The sequence below is a fragment of the Aethina tumida genome, chromosome 1 (genome assembly GCF_024364675.1).
Source record: "Aethina tumida isolate Nest 87 chromosome 1, icAetTumi1.1, whole genome shotgun sequence".
Taxonomy (NCBI): Eukaryota; Metazoa; Arthropoda; class Insecta; order Coleoptera; family Nitidulidae; genus Aethina; species Aethina tumida.
Genome location: NC_065435.1, coordinates 12,589,935 through 12,607,403, shown reverse-complemented (window position 1 = coordinate 12,607,403; position 17,469 = coordinate 12,589,935). Strand labels below are relative to the sequence as shown.

The following is a 17,469-nucleotide window of genomic DNA, read 5'->3' as shown; positions in this document are numbered from 1 at the left end:
ATTTAGAATTAACAGTAATATTTGACCAAATCAAGTCCAAACTTCATCCCGCAATATCTTCTTTGTTCTTTTTATAAATTAATTCTTTATTCAAAATAAATTATTCTGAAGAACTCATTTAATTTGGACGGAATACATATTTTATGTCGTATTTTTATACAATATTGGAAAATTTAGAAGTAACAATAATATTTGATCAAACTAAATAGAAATCACACAACATCTGTTTTGTTTTTCTTATAAATTAACACCTAATTCAATATAATTTATTCTAAAAATCATTTAATTTTGAATTTGGAATTTTTATGTTATATTTTTTCAAATATTTCAAAAATTTAGAAGCAAGCCAAATACTTCTTAAGAAATTGAGTGGTATTTTCAAGAAGTAGTTAGTAGTAAGTTGATAAATTTCATTTATGCATCAAAAGCTTTTCATTCATTAACACTAATTCCATTTTAAATTAATGAAATGGAAAAGTTACAACGATCTGAAATCGTTTCATTTATGAGCATGAATACAAATTTACTAAGTTAATATTTTAAATAAATTATTGTAGTAATTTGTAACAGACCGGATATTTTACGACTACAAGTTAATATTAATGTAACTTATTTTTCACTTTCTCAACAAATATAAAATTAAATTTAAGTATTGATTTTATCGGCAGCTGTTTTTAACGCAAATAAGTGAAAACATGTTATATGCAAATTTTCTCCGATGAAAATAGAATTGTGTAGATTTTACTAGTAATTTGCACAATTGTCAAAGTTGGCAAAGATAATTAATAGTGAAATTGCTCTGAGTTACACAATAAAATTAGTTATGTACTTATTTAGTTTGTAGCATTTTGTAACACAGTTTTGTTTAAATTAATTGGTACAATTTTACCTCCATGTGTGTGTTATCTATACAGTAATTCTATTCAACATTAAAATTGAATTTCATTAAAAACATAAAAATGAGATTTTAATATGCCCGGTTTGACATTGACCAGACGTTTATCACGGGTTTTCTTGTGGAAAAAACGGTAATAAACTAAGTTATCTCACAAATTTAACTAGTTTTTACAAAACCTACTAGTTACTTTTAATTTTAATACTGTTTAAAATAATAAATGTCTATTTGTAAATCAACTTCTGAGAATTCATATGCGTTGTGGGCTAAAAATTGGGGCCAGGACTTAGTCATTCTCCAAAATTACACTTAACACCAGCACTCCCCATGTGTTGAAATATATTGTCAGTTCAAACAGAGCGCTGTTTTTAAATAAAACAAAGGAAATATGGCAGACATCAAGATACGTATGACCTATAAAAGGTGGAGATAATTGCCAATAGACCGCCGCACACGCCGCAACACACTAAAACCAAATCTAAAAATTTTTAGCCATAACCATCGGAGTCAGGATCTTGGGACCGGCACTCGGATTCATCGTCGGATCGTACTGTACCAGAGCCTACGCTGATTTTTCGGCCAAACCGGAAATCAACTACAACGATTCCACATGGGTCGGAGCATGGTGGCTAGGTATTTAAACACACACACAAACACACGTACGATGCGTTCTAATTGGAAAATTGCAGGACTCGTTCTGATTGGTGGGTTATTGTTGGTGGCTTCTTTTGCCATGTTCGCGTTCCCGAAACGGCTGAACACTGCCAAACCCACGCCTAAAATACATCAGGCTAATAGGAAACATCCTAGTATAAGAGGTAAAGCAACCGGAAAGAATTAAGTAGGAAGTGTTCATGAATATTACACCGGGACCAATTCTCAAATTTGTTGCTCAAGAATTTCGATCGTCTTCTCATCCAATTTGACTTGGAATACGTGATGTTTGTACAAGTGAAACTCTTTGACACATTTCCTAATCATTTTATTAGTTTTTCTTATTTATTAGTCGTGTTCTTAGAAAAGATTCAACCAGATTTTACTTTGGAGAATTATAAAAAAATACTAATGAATATTTAATATTAGAATACTGTCATAATAAGGCCTTAGATATTATTTAAATGCCATAATAGTAAATTGAGGATTCCAGAAAAGACTTTTTTAGTTAATTTTACTTGTTTATTAATCATGATCTTCGAAAAGACTTCACCATTCTGTCAGATTTTGCTCAGTGGAATTCTAAAAAAATATTTTAATTAGTATTTCATCACTCATTTTTGAGCTTTAATATTAAAATAAGGTCATAATAAGGCTTTAGATACTATTTAAAGGCCATAATAGTAAATTGAGGATTGCAGAGGACATTTTTAGTTGATGTTTTTGTATATTAATGATGATCTTCTGAAAGAGTTCACCATTCTGACAGATTTTGCTTAGTAGAATTCTAAAAAAAATATTTTCATTGGTATTTCATCACTCATTTTTGAGTGATGAAGCTTTAATATCAAAATATTGTCATAATAGAGCCTTAGATACTATTTGAAGGCCATAATAGTAAATTGAGGATTCCAGAAAAGACATTTTTAGTTAATTTTTTTTTATTAATCATGATCTTCCGGAAGAGATCACCATTCTGACAGATTTTGCTTAGTAGAATTCTAAAAAAATATTTTTATTAGTATTTCATCACTCATTTTTGAGTGATGAAGCTTTAATATCAAAATATTGTCATAATAAAGCCTTAGATACTATTTGAAGGCCATAATAGTAAATTGAGGATTCCAGAAAAGATATTTTTAATTAATTTTTTTGTTTATTAATCATGATCTTCCGAAAGAGTTCGCAATTTTGACAGATTTTGCTTAGTAGAATTCTAAAAATATATTTTCATTGGAATTTCATCACTCATCTTTCAGTGATAAAGCTTTAATATCAAAATATTGTCATAATAAAGCCTTACATACTATTTGAAGGCCATAATAGTAAATTGAGAATTCCAGAAAAGACATTTTTAGTTAATTTTTTTGTTTATTAATCATGATCTTCCGAAAGAGTTCACCATTCTGACAGATTGTGCTTAGTAGAATTCTAAAAAAATATTTTCATTGGAATTTCATCACTCATCTTTGAGTGATGAAGCTTTAATATCAACATTTTGTCATAATAAAGCCTTAGATGCTATTTGAAGGCCATAATAGCAAATTGAGGATTCCAGAAAAGAAATTTTTAGTTAAATTTTTTGTTTATTAATCATGATCTTCCGAAAGAGTTCACCATTCTGACAGATTTTACTTAGTAGAATTCTAAAAATATATTTTCATTGGTATTTCATCACTCATCTTTGAGTGATGAGGCTTTAATATCAAAATATTGTCATAATAAAGCCTTAGATGCTATTTGAAGGCCATAATAGCAAATTGAGGATTCCATGATAATCATGATCTTCCAAAAAAGTTCACCATTCTGACAGATTTTGCTCAATAGAATTCTAAAAAAATATTTTCATTAGTATTTCATCACTCATCTTTGTGTGATGAAGATTTAATATTAAAATTTTGTTATATTAAGGCCTTAGATACTATTTAAGGTCATAATAATAAATTGAGGATTCCCGAAAAAATTTTTTCATTGAATTTTTTTATTTATTGATCATGATCTTCGATTCTCACCTTTGAGTGATGAAGATTAAATATTAAAATATTGTCATAATAAGGCCTTAGATAGTATTTAAAGGCCATAAGAGCAACTTGAGGATGCCCGAAAAGGTTCACCAGTGTAAAATTACTTGATGCCATTGAGGTGCTTTCAGATTTTCCAAAAACCGTGAAACGCCTATTAAGAAATGACATATTGATGTTTCGGACAGCAAGTAGCGTATTGCACATACTGCCAATAGCTGGCCTCTACACCTTTCTCCCTAAATATTTAGAATCACAGTTTCGTCTACCGACGCCTTCGGCAAATATGATTTCAGGTTAGTAATTATCCTACGTAATTATGTAACTAACTTTCGATTCGATATTTTTAATTCCTTGACTTAAATGACATGTAGTCAAGGTTAAAAATAAAAATTTAATTATTCCTTACAATAATTTTTTGGATTATGTGAGGCATAATAAAAAGTTCGAATCATGACTGGTCGAAAATTGATGAATCCATACACAGTGGGTCGATGGATAAATAAATACACGTCCTCGATGTTAGTTAACATCTAGGTTATAAACTGAACGTATAATTTTATTTTTTTTTTCTGTTCGATAGACAGATTTGTCGGCTTGTGGTGTTGTATTGTGTTCACTCAAAAAATACGGGGAATGCAGTTTTATTCCAGACTGCAAGATAAACACCTTATCTGGTGTTTGTCCACGCTAATCCGTTATTTTCTTTAGTGCCAGTCAATAATATTATTTATTTATTTTTTTTACTATTCCTTTGTTAAACGTGCGACCTTCGGATTTAATTTCGTGGGCCTCGATTTAATTCACGATCATAGTACGACTGAGCGAATAAATTGCGTCAAAATTTCACACGTTCATTCGGTTCCTCGGTTTTGCAACAAAATCTGTGCTTTAGACATTGTTTATTTATTTAAACGTGTTTAAGCGATATGATTCACGATTATTTCTTTATGTTTATTTGTAATAGGTATTTATTTAATTGTTATTTTATATTTGTTTATTTGACACAAATTCATATTATTCGAAGAATAATTAATTAATTAATTAATAGTTTTAAATAATGTTATTTAATTTCAGTTAAAAATTAGTTATAAAATTATTTACAAAAAATATACAAATTAATTTTTTTTTATATTGATTTTCATTGATTCTTGAACTCGACTATATAATTGGAAATCAATTATAAAGATTGTTTACAACAATTTATCAGTATATTCTATAGAAATCTTTTATAAAGATAAAGCAAATGTTTTATCTTAATAATAAATATATTTTTCACAAATAGAATACAAATGATAGAAGAAATTACAATTTTAAATAAACAAAATAAAATATATACGTCTATGTACCATTCACTAACATTAATAGTCAATTACAGCAACATTATACTGCTAAAAATGGATATGAAAGAGCCATACTAGTTTTATATCTAACTATTACTTCACTTTTTTTAAATAAAGAAAAAATTATATTACAAGTTTAGTTAATTATTGATTATATAAATAAATTTATTAGAAACAATTTTTTTGTGTGTATAAATATTTATAATAAGAACAGACAACTAAAAATTTATTAATTTTTATTCGTAAACTTTACATGAAAAATATGAATTAATATTGTTGTTAATAATATAATTTGTCAAGAATATTCTATAATTTTTTTAAATTAATAAGTTTAAAGGAACTGTATGATTTTTAGTCAAATGTTAATTGTAAAAAATATTTTTATTTAAGAAAAAATTATAGTGTTTATTTTTTTATAAAATTTCCATTTTATTTTTAATAAAAGTTTAATGATTATAAATAAATATAAATTATCATTTAATCATTTAGGTTTATTAAATCCACAGCTCATCAATAAAACTGCATTTTCTATATAAATTTTTAAATATTTCATAAAGAAAGTATTAAAAAATCATTAAAATACTTCGAATGAAATGAGTGAGTTTAAAAGAACTTAAATTAGAAACATATTTCAATTTTAGTCAAATGTTAATTAAACCAAAATATTTTTATTAAAGAAAAAAATTGAGCTTTTAATTTTATTTTTTTACAAAGCTTCTATTTTATTTTTAATTTTAAAATGTATATGTTAGTTAAAAATTTTATTCTTAATTTATATGATTATAAATATAAATTATTTATCATTTAATTTATTAAAATTACAGTTTATCAATAAAACTGTATTTTTATGTAATTTTTTAAATATTTCATAAAAAAGTATTAAAAAATCATTAAAATACTTAAAATGAATAAGTTTAAAAGAACTTTAAATTAGAAACAGATTTCAATTTTAGTCAAATGTTAAATATACCAAAATATTTTTATTTAAGAAGAAATTTGAACTTTTAATTTTATTTTTTATATGTAGTTAAAATTTTTATTCTTATTTTAAATGTTTATAAATAAATATAAATTAATCATTTAGTTTATTAAAACTACAGTTTATCAATAAAACTGCAATTTCAAAATATTTTTTTAAATATTTCATAAAGAAAGTATTAAAGAATCATTAAAATACTTCAAATAAAATGAATAAATTTAAAAGAATTTTAAATTAGTAAGAGATTTGAATTTTAGTCTAATGTTAATTATACCAAAATATTTTTATTTAAGAAGAAATGAGCTTTTTATTTTATTTTTTATATAAAGCTTCCATTTTATTTAGTTTAGTTCATTAAAACTACAGTTTATCAATAAAACTGCATTTTCGATATAATTTTTTAATATTTCATAACGAAAGTATTAAAAAATTTATAAATTTAAAGAAACTTTAATCTAGAAACACATTTCGATTTTAGACCAAGGCCTTTTTATGTCCTATTTTATTTATTTTTTTTTTTAATTATTTTAAATTTTAAAATGTATAAGAAGTAAAAATTTTAATTCTTAAAATTGTAAATATTTTAATTAATTAATAAATTAGATTTAATAAAACTTCAATTTAACAATAAAACTAAAGAATTAGAAAAACCATTAAAATACTTCAAGTAATCATTAAAATACTGTATGATAGAATATTTTTATTTTATAAAAAATTAGAACTTTAAAATGTAGTTAACATGTTTTATTCTTAAGTTCTTATATTTAATAAATATGAATTAATTATCAATTATCTAATTTTTTTAAATCTCCAGTCTCTCAAAAAATATAAAGTAATAAATAAAATAATAGAAAACAGATAATACAATTACGTTTGAAATATTGAAGTATGCTTTATCTTAAAAATAATTTTTTTATAAATAAATAAGTGATATAAGAAATTTATAATTTAAAAAACAAAATGAAATATACCTTTCACTCACATTAATAGCCAATTATAGCAATACAATACTACTAAAAATGGGTAAAAATAAAAATATATAAAAGAGTCATATCAGTTTTTAATTATAACTATTATTTGTTATTGTTATTTTAGTCTTAATCAAACATTAATAATATAATATATTACAAAACTATATTTTTAAATAATTATTTTAATCATTAAAAAATTTATATGATCAAAAAACATGTGAGAGTCAAACTATTTAAAGTTGTTATTTAATTATAATAAAAATTATATAATATTTACTGAAAGATAAAAATATGAAAAACTGAAAAGTCGATAGGTGCCCGTTTTAAAATTCCTTAAAAGTTCAGTGGACGTGATTCATTCGACATTTGACCAGAAATGATTGAACATTATGTTAATATGCCGATTTAGTGAATACAAAATAAAAAATCTCGTCTTTGCGAATTTTCCACAGGTGTTGGCGGAATCCTCGTCATGGGCCTAGGAATTATTATAAGCGGCGTATTCATATTGAGAGTAAAACCGAATGCACGGTTTGTTGCTGCTTGGATAGCGTTCACAGCTGTTGTTTACGCAATAGGTGAGTTTATTTTCTATATAAAATGTCCCGATTTTCAACTCTCTTGCCTGCACGCAGGCCCGTAATAAATGAATTTTTAAGGAACTCACTCGAATCGATAAACGTCCTTTACGACACAGTGCATTAAACAGGGTAATAACTGTGGCCGCACAATGATATAATTTAATGCCTTGTTGATTTTTTTATCGTTTGTGTCAAGGATTGGGGTCTGAAAATGTTCAAAATCATAAAACGAATCGTCGACGTTTATTACAACAAACACTATCGCCTGCAAACATGTTTTTTTATGTCCAAAACAGTTCGTTCGTCCCCCGTAAATCAGATCACCAATTTACTAGAATGCTTTAATGTATCTAAATTATAGCAGTGAATTGATTGATTGACCTTGAACAATGCCAGCAAACCACAGGGTTCTTTTATTACATTTTACTCCTCTAACATCAATTATCTCTTCTATTTTTAGAATTGGATCTTGACTTAACACGTTTTTCGTCAATAAACGCAAACCATTGGGCTAAATTACTAAAGTAATAGGTGCCCACCATTACAATTCATGGTATCATTGTTCTCGAGTATTTTTTTCATAATCTTTTCTTCAGTTATCAGCCTTAGACATGTCTTTGTTGACGTAAAACAATTTAAACAGTTATATTAACAAACAAGAACCAAGGTCAAGTAAATTATTATTAATTTATTTACTTATTAATTGTTTCATAAAAATAAGACTGCTGTTGACCAAACAACAGACAGACAGACATCTTTGGTCCATGTCCAATTGATACAACGACTCTGATAACTCTTGTTTTCATTGTTTAACTTGATTAGTGAAATAATGAGTCATTCCTAGAATAATATTTAAAACTTAATTGTCTACAACAATTAATCAATTGCAGGAATGGGCGTACTGATGTTCATCGGATGCCCAATGGATGATATGGCCGGACTTCGATCTTACGAATGGTAAGCACCGCCAATTAGGCTCAGTTAAAGAGAAAATAGAACACTTATATCCAATGATCAAGTTTTATTGATTTGGTTTGGGGTACTAGAGAGTACTAAATAGTAAAGTAGTAAGTAAATTCATTTAATCTAATAATGGGTTAGACCTCCATGATGATCTAGACAGTTATTGACTCGCCTTGGCATTGATATAATGGTCAAATTGATCTTGAAGTACCTCATTTCATGCCACCTCTATTTCGACCCACACCTGTTCAATAGGTGATAAGTCCAGAAATCTTTCTGGACATCTGAATGTTGGAAATACTCCACAGTAACAAAGCAATATGACTTGGAGCATTATTCTAATGGCAAAATGTATTTTAAGAATCTTAAGGGACATTGAAAGCTCTATCCATCATGAGACTCATCACTAAGATGACCTTACTCTATTCACATCTCATAACTGTCGTCTACACCTCTCCAATCTTTAACAGCTTTGAATCATCAAGTTTAAGATACATGGTCTAGAAGCTACGTCAGATTACGTCTTCTACACTTCATCCTATTGTTAAAATTGGACTTACGTGTTCTATTTTCTGAGTTACTGACTACTTTTACTTACGTGTCTAACACTTTTAATTCTCACAGGTTCGCCGAAATTCACTCGACTTGCAACTACACATCCTGCGAATGCGACAAGGACAAATTCTCGCCTATTTGCGGTCAAGATGGAAAAACGTACTTGTCACCTTGCCACGCCGGATGCAGAAACTACACCACAAAAGAGAAAATCATACAGTATTCGAACTGTCAATGTCTACAGGGCGGTCCGGAGAACAATCTGACGTTGACTCTGGACGAAAACGGATATTTCTCCGGCAACGCCACCATAGGTTACTGCGAGTTGGAGTGTCCCAACTTCATTCTGTACATCGTACTGTTCTCGATATTTGTATTTATACACTCTACCTCTGAAGTGGGTTCCATGTTGCTGATCCTGCGCTGCGTCGATCCCAGGGACAAAGCCATGGCTCTGGGGTTGATACAGTTTGCGATCGGATTGTTTGGGAACGTACCTTGCCCTATTATTTACGGAGCCGTTGTCGACTCGGCGTGTCTTGTGTGGAAGATGGCGTGTGGGGAGAAGGGGGCCTGTGGCCTTTACGATTCCAAAGTGTTTAGAATGTTTTATCACGGTACGACTTCAGGATAAGTTGCTTAATTAATATTTTATTGTGCATTTTTTTGTAGGGACGACTGGTGCAATATTGTTGTGTGCTTTCTTTGTTGATGTGATAGTATGGTATAAAGCTGGTAGTATAAATTTCGTTGATGAGCAATCGCCATTGGACGAAGAGATGAGCGTTATGACGGCGAAACTTAAGCCAGAGCCGGAATAGCATAGGGAGAGGGTGGCTGAAGCTGAACCGCCACCAAGATATTAGAAAGCGTTTTTTTATAGTTTTTTGTGTAAATAAGATGGATTTATACATATTAAGTGTATTATGTTTTATAAATTGATTTTTACATGTTTTTACCATTTGTAAATATACTAAGAATGCATCTTTAGTACATTATCCATAAACTCGAACTTGTCATAGCAAAATATTAATCTATTCAAATTTGATTTGAATAAATCTTCTTTAGGCCCCCCCAAGATCTGATTGATGCGTTCAAATACTGTGATACTTTATGATATTCTATACATTTTAAACTTATTTTTAATACGCCTGTATCCTCCAGATCAAATTTACTGCATTTTGTAATTACACTAACGGCCATTTTCAAAAGACATTTTCATAGACTAGGCTATCATAATCGACTTTTACAATGGCGGTCAACACCTTAGGGACACCTACACAAATTTACATCACGTAGTCGTAAGCAACTTTTCAGTTCCTATTTTATTGACCTCTATTGTATGTGATAATAATGACTGCAAGTACAAACGATTTTTCAATACAGAATGGGCGAAAATAAGTTTAAAAACACACTCAGAAAGATTATATGTAACAATACTGATGGACTAATATAACTGAATTTTTGGCGTAATTTTTTAAAAATATATTATGTATGTATTTTGTCACAATTGTAATTAATAAAAATTTTAGTGTTGTATCGTTAAAGTGGACTAGGTACAACGTATTTTATACAGTGAATTAGAAATAAAATTACGATTTTATATTTATATGTTTTTTTATTTATTTAATTGACCTGAAATTTTCTTTGGAAATAAAAAGATAAGTTTTTTTATGAAATAGTGAGTACCGGAAAAGAAGAGTTCTTGGAACTTCATTTTTGAAATCTTCATAATTAACCCTTTTATTACTTAAAAAAATGGGCAATGACTGAAATAAATAATAAACACACGGAGATATATTTGCACTATGTGGTGGATGAGCTAGAACTTCTTTTGAACATTTTGAAGCTTTCTTTGGACCTCTAATGCGACATGTCGTCTTGTGTTGTCATGAAGAAGGAGAACTGAGTAAAGAAACTCGTCTTAATGCAAGATTTCATGAATTTGGTCAATTTTTTGAGCAATTTCCCACCAGGTTTATCAGCTTCAATCCACTGATCTTGCTTTTTGATGAAAATCAATTCATAAAGCCTCTTTCTAATGGACATGGGCTATTTCATGTTACATGAGCATTTTATAGAAAATACTGTTTAAATTCTTCATTGGTAACCAAAATTGTTCTACTTCATCATAGAATCACTAGGAATGTGACATACTACATTTGTGGCTTTGACATAAAATTTAGAGAAAGAAAACTTTTAATTTAATATTTACCACCAGTGCAAAATTTATAATTAAAAAAAATATCCACTTATTGTTCATAATGTTTGAACTTACAAATACAATTGCTTTACAATTTTGTCATAAAACAAATAAATAAAATGATATTTATGTAGATAATGTATATGATAAAATAGACAGTGTTTTATTATATTTAATGTATATTAATCTCACCTATGAACGTTATAATAAATAATAGAATAATTCTGAAACAGATATATAATTGGGGAAGAAGTATTTATTTAATATTTGGCAAACCGCATTTTAAAATTAAAGATTAAAGTTTAAAAGATAAAAAACCTATTTTATTTAATGAATAATCATTTTTTGTGCATTATCATAGAGGATGTTTTTATCTTATTGTGAACGGAAAAGCTAATGAGCTGTGAAAAATTACTCCTTTGACATTTAGTGGGTATTAGATATTTCAATGGTTGTTAAATAAAATATATCAAATTTTGAGAATATGTATACTTTTAAAATTAATATAAAAATAGAATTTAGGTCATTTACAATTAATCATGGTTCCCATTAAACTCATGTCTTTTAGAAAGACTCAAAAGAAGAAAAAACTTCTATACATAAACAATTATTTATTTTAAAATGTATTTTTTTACCTTGAACTTGAACTTAAATGTTTTGCTATGTGCATAATATATTCTTTTTTTATAGCCGAGGCTAAATTAAATAATTATTTTATAAAAATTCATTTTACATAAATATTTAAATTTGTACTTATTCGTAAAGTATGACTAGGTCGTTTATAAATGTTTTATTTGCGTGATGTACTTCCTTGTAATTTATCAGATAAAAAGCCGCCAAATCATGTAGTTCTACCACAAATTAATCGCCTTGCTCTACGAATTAACTCTTTATACCTTACTTGGCATACTCAAAATTATTGAACGAATAAATTCTTGATCCATAGCTCACCAAACTCCATTAAGAGCATTAGACAGCTCCTCTAAATTTTAAGGCTGGTGGTTTCGAGTGTTAATTTGTCAATGAAGACGGCCCCATACGTGTTCAATTGGATTGGAGTGTGATGAACGCGGAGGGCACTGTCTCACACGATGAGGTTGGGCGTTGTCGTGTGTAGAAACGAAATCTCGTCCAAATTATTTAGCAAATGGTTTTCGATTTAATATGAGCAGCTCTATACGTGTCTCTAAAGAAATTCCATCCCACACTGTTAGAGAACCATCTTCAGAAGCAACTGTTATCTGAGTGATATAATGTATATCTAGACAAGTGGCTGCACTCCAAAGGCGATACTTCCTGTTTAATAGATGATGTCGAAAACATCTTTGGCTCTAAGACCAGCATCGTACAAACTTCTTCTGAGATTACAGTGATTCCAACGTCTGCACGAAGCTTCTGGTAGTAACTCGTTGTTGATCACCACCATGTCGTATATTGGCATTACTAGTTTGCCGATAACTATTTCAAGTGGGACTTACTAGACTTAGTTATTAAACAATTTGGCCTACCTGTTCCTTGCTATATTCCAAAATACAATTGTAACGTCAAGAACAAAGTCTTTGAGACATTTTACGGTGCTAAACAAAATAAATTAATAATGAACCGAATAAAATGTGGTCAATCTACAAAATACATCTTTTGGAAATAAAAATATTACAAGAAATAGAATGTTTTTTATTTTGACGTCTATTAAATATATAAATTGAAATAAATTCACAATTACAAGTAATACATATTAAATATTATTAATTTTTATATAAACTAATTAATTTTACTTAATTATAAGAAATGAGGTTTGTATATTTTTGTTTTCATATTTATGCCTATTAATTTTAATTAATTGAATTGAATTGAAAATTTGTATCAGTTGATACTGAATATCTGATTAGATGTTTCACTAGGTGTCTGCCTATTCCGGTGTTATCAAATTCAGTTCCCAGTTTGTGCAATGAGCATGCGGTACTTTTTACTGATTATTTCCCATTCGTCAGTTTAATTCGTCTTGGGTGTGAGCGGAACGTCATACTACTTAGCTGATGCGTTCTTTAAATATGTCCTTTGCGGGAGCCAATTTGTGAATGTGTTTTTCATTGATGTGGCTCTATGTGAAGTTAGTGACAGTTTAGAACTGCAAATAAAATGGATACTAGAATCATTAATGGTCAATTAAGTTAAAGTGATCTTAATAAGTGTAGTTAATTTATAAAGAACAATGGGTATGAATGTTGATCAAGTTTATTTGGATTTGTCCAAGCTTCTAAATGGTAAGTTTTTACATGTACAAATAAATTTATGTTGTTACAAGATAAAATCACATCCTTTTAGATAACGTATCGCCTTTTTATTTCTTTGAATTAAATTACATTTTAGATATTTGCAAATTTTTGGATAAGGACAAACTGTCATCATTGCTTCCCCATGAACGAGCTATTGCCGACAGTCTCATCAACAGATCCAAAGTACAATTACAAGAAATATCAAAAATTACTGACTATGTGCATATGGACCGCAGAAATGGTAAATAATTTCGTTTTTGAGACCCAAATACAGAATAACGCCATTTTAACTTAATCTTGACTTATCATTGTTGATAAAAAAACGTTATAAAATTGATTGTTGTTATATTTAAGTATTTACTTTATTTATTACATATAAATTACAAAAATTTGTTTATTTTTTGATAATTCAATTTATTTAATTGATATGGAAATATATTTTAATAAACAATATATATTATCTTGTTAAATAGGAAAAAACACTGAATATAATTTTTACAGATGTGTAAAATCTTAATTAAAATTAAATTAATGCAATATTAGTTTTTTAACATGTCTTCCTTTCAAATATATTTGTGCCAATGAAAAAAAAAAATAAAATAAAAATACTTAAATTGCTTCTCTAGGAATATATCAACTAATATCTACATTTTGATATTTGTTTAAATTAATAAATGGTCGTTTATGGTTTTTATCAATTCATTGAGTTATAAAATAAAGTACAAGGTGGAGCATAGAGTTGATTTAAAGGGCAATGAAAAAATCTAGTGGAGATATCACTATAGTTTTTTTATTCCTGTGACACACGAACTAAATTTTAAATATTACAAGTTTGAACTCTTGATGATAACAATGGCCGAGTCAATGTTGTCCCTCAGTTGAGAGAGATTGCTTGGAGGTAACCCAACAAAAAATATAACTGGTACAAATCGACAACCAGGAAAGATATCCTCTAATAGAGATAAAACTATCGAGGAAGTGGTCATTGAAAAAGATTGGTTGATGCTCGTGCAGTGTGGTGATAGAGCCACACAAAACTTCGGGGATTACCAGTTAAGTAATACCCAAATCCGACCAGTCCCCGCCGAAAATAAATCAGTTTCTGTGCCCTACCCTGTATTTTGGCGATAAAATACGTTACATGATTTACAATCGTTTATTGTTATTTTAGTATTTATTTTTTGATAATTTAGTCTTATCGACAACAAAGATATCTATTTTTTTATTTGGCTAAGCGGAAAAACTTCAGCTACTTGAAAGATTTTATAAATGTCTGTACAAAATTTTGGCACAAGTTATCTAGACAAAAAAATAGAGCGATTTGCCTTATTTTACCTCAGTACAAAAGTTGATATATAGGGCATCAAAGGTAATAATTTATTTTCAATATTTTTATGGGGTGTTCTAAAATCAATGGTTTACTCCAGATTCATGAATATCGAAGAGGAATGATAATAATAAAATAATTTTTTTTTCAATTTCATTGTCCTTCAATTGCATTGCTTCTAAGAACATTAACGAAGTATCTGTTTTAAAGGCAACATGTAGATGTATATAAGTTGTCATTCCAGAAATATATACAGTGAATGGTAAAAAAGTTATGACGGTTGGCAAATACTTTATACACTGTATATGGTACCCTCTACATCATACATTAAATTTGTTAATTTATTTGTATTTTCACCCTAAAAACCCTTTTTATACCAAGTTTTATAACGTTGACACATTAATATCAATAAAAAATTGAGGAAAATTGAAAATAAACTATTAACTTTGACCGTAATTGTTAACTTTTGTAATAAGGTAAGATGAGGAAAATAGATTTATTTTCATATCGAGAATTGGTGGTAGAATTATCTACAGACTTTAGGAGACACCCTGTATATGATGTTGATAATAAATAATACTCAAATGCGTTAAAAGTATGGTTTTGTTATTATATTGTCCGTTACATATTTTCTAATCGATTATTATTGTGTTAATATTTATTTTTTGATATTTAATATTATTTACAACAAATATATCTATTTTTTCATTTTACTGAACAGGAAAAGCTTCAGTTAGTATAAAGATTTTATAAAGTTCAAGGTTTTTAAATATACAGAGTATACCAGAAAGGTCTTTAATTAGTTATAATTTCTTACATTTTTAGACATCATTAAGAAAAAAGTGGATACAGAAGAAAATTATAAAAACTATCCGAATCAAGGTAACTTTTTAACAAATATTTCGACAGCGTGTTTTTATGAATTCTTTTAGACGTGGAAGAAAATGAAGAAGAAGGACAAACATACAATACCATAGAACATGTGGGTATGCCACCAAAAAATCCATCTGAAGGTGGGTAAAAATCGCCATTAAATTCATCCCCTGTCTACAAAGTTTTTTTTCAGATTTCAAATTCAAACCACAAGGTACGATGAATAATTATGTAGAGAGGGATAATTTTGGCAAACGTAAATATGATCAATTACTAATATTTCTTGATATAAATTTTAAGTTATTTTAGGTCCGTCAGAAAGTTCATCGTATAGTCCAAAAGAAAAAATTGTACCTCCGCCAGCTGTGTGTCCATATTCTGGTAAATATTTGGTTGATTTGCCCATGTCATTGGTTTCAATTGGTGATTTTAGATCTCCCAGCAAAAGATACAATGTACTGTGTAAAATATGGATACATATCTTGGAAGGTTAAAGTGATATTTGGCATAGCAAAAATGAAACGAATATACGCTGCAGTCTATGAATGTTGGCTACTAATTTATAATACCGACAAAGATATGAAGCCTGCAACCATTTTAGATCTACGACACCACGAAGTCAAAGAACAAGACACAAAATATTTTGAATTGTCTTCAAAAAAAGAGGAGATGAAATATTTCGTAAGGAAAAAACAAGGAACAAATAAAACATAAAATAATTATTAAATTTGTTGTAGTTCATGGCTTTGACTGAAAAAGACATGAAACAATGGGTGTCTCACATTAGTAGGGTCCACGAAAGACGGGTTCAGCAAGAAAAACCTATGGAACCACTCACACCGCAAAGAATTGAGCCAGAACTTAGTGAAGAAGAGGATTCTGAGAATGAAAATTATCAGGAGATTGACTCTTCATTGTGAGTAACACTTAATTTAAAACGTATTTGATTTAAACCTTTACACCCCTTGTAGCATCTTGTCAAACACCAAACCACCGGATTTACCGAAAAGACCAAACATTAAACCCAGTCCTGTTGCCCAAAATAACCTGGTGGTAGAAATAAAACCAAGCTTAAATCAATTAGACGATGAGGAAATGGAGGAGGAAACTTACTACCAGATAGAAAACCCCATTCCATCAGGACCTGCATTTACCGAAGACAAATCCGAAGGGGATCGAGATTCGTTTTCAGACGACGAGGACGATGAGAACAGTATATACGTACAAGTCACCAACATAAACCCATCTCAAGCTAAGCCTGATCCGGACGATGACTATCCGACATTGTATTACCAAGCTGGAGGACCTTTGAAGGGTCAAAACGGTGACGACGACGGCGACGACATTTACGACACCGTATCGGCACCCAGTGAGCCGGTGAAACGGCCCCCACCAACCCTCTCCAGTGCATCAAAGCCGCCCATTACACATCAGAAAAACGAACCGCCCCCAAAGGCGCCCAAACCAGTTTTCACCCGGTTAGCTTCGAGAAAAGGATTTTTATACTCGACATAATTTAGTCCACTTAAATATTTATGTATTTTAAAATAAGTCTAGGATGTATATTTTTTAATGACTAATTGTTTATGTATAATTTTAAATAAATACGTTTTTTTAAACATGGGGATATTTATTGAATTGCGGTTTTAGAAACTTATCAGGGAGTTCCGACTATTTTTAACCTTCCGGTAAAGAAAAAAAATCATTTTTAGATAAAGTACTATGATTGACACCGAAGGGGATTTTTATGGATACTTATTCGAGGTTCAGGCAACATTTTAAAACATGATGGACGTGAATAATTGAATAATTGAAAAATAATTTTTTT

At 28.9% G+C, this 17,469-nt stretch overlaps 2 protein-coding genes and 1 long non-coding RNA gene across 3 annotated transcripts in view; 2 read left to right on the top strand and 1 right to left on the bottom strand.

Moving 5' to 3' along the window:
- Window positions 1-9,065, bottom strand: part of LOC126264239 (uncharacterized) — an 81,972-nt gene extending 72,907 nt beyond the window's left edge. Inside the window, exon 1 of the long non-coding RNA XR_007547001.1 lies at window positions 9,006-9,065. This is a non-coding gene — a long non-coding RNA (uncharacterized LOC126264239). The remainder of the gene's footprint in view (window positions 1-9,005) is intronic.
- The window catches only part of LOC109597168 (solute carrier organic anion transporter family member 74D-like), a 33,681-nt gene extending 23,110 nt beyond the window's left edge, over window positions 1-10,571 (top strand). The window contains exons 3-9 of the mRNA XM_020012806.2: window positions 1,388-1,528; window positions 1,585-1,713; window positions 3,702-3,866; window positions 7,316-7,441; window positions 8,335-8,401; window positions 9,032-9,579; window positions 9,635-10,571. Coding sequence (XP_019868365.2) covers window positions 1,388-1,528; window positions 1,585-1,713; window positions 3,702-3,866; window positions 7,316-7,441; window positions 8,335-8,401; window positions 9,032-9,579; window positions 9,635-9,783 — 1,325 coding nt within the window. The 3' untranslated portion in view covers window positions 9,784-10,571. The remainder of the gene's footprint in view (window positions 1-1,387; window positions 1,529-1,584; window positions 1,714-3,701; window positions 3,867-7,315; window positions 7,442-8,334; window positions 8,402-9,031; window positions 9,580-9,634) is intronic.
- A 2,595-nt stretch (window positions 10,572-13,166) lies between these two features.
- On the top strand, window positions 13,167-17,262 carry LOC109597153 (uncharacterized). The gene is made up of 9 exons (XM_020012789.2): window positions 13,167-13,429; window positions 13,536-13,682; window positions 15,594-15,650; window positions 15,701-15,781; window positions 15,835-15,897; window positions 15,951-16,022; window positions 16,075-16,322; window positions 16,379-16,557; window positions 16,613-17,262. The coding sequence occupies exons 1-9, from the start codon at window positions 13,378-13,380 to the stop codon at window positions 17,154-17,156; spliced, it is 1,443 nt and encodes a 480-aa protein (XP_019868348.2). The 5' UTR covers window positions 13,167-13,377; the 3' UTR covers window positions 17,157-17,262.
- The last annotated feature ends 207 nt before the right edge of the window (window positions 17,263-17,469 follow it).

Coding starts and splice junctions, on each gene's coding strand:
- LOC109597153 (XM_020012789.2), top strand. CDS start 13,378: ATGGGTATGAATGTTGATCAAGTTTATTTGGATTTGTCCAAGCTTCTA. Junction 16,023..16,074: donor AGCTGTGTGTCCATATTCTG/GTAAATATTTGG, acceptor TGGTGATTTTAG/ATCTCCCAGCAAAAGATACA. Junction 16,323..16,378: donor AAGAGGAGATGAAATATTTC/GTAAGGAAAAAA, acceptor AATTTGTTGTAG/TTCATGGCTTTGACTGAAAA.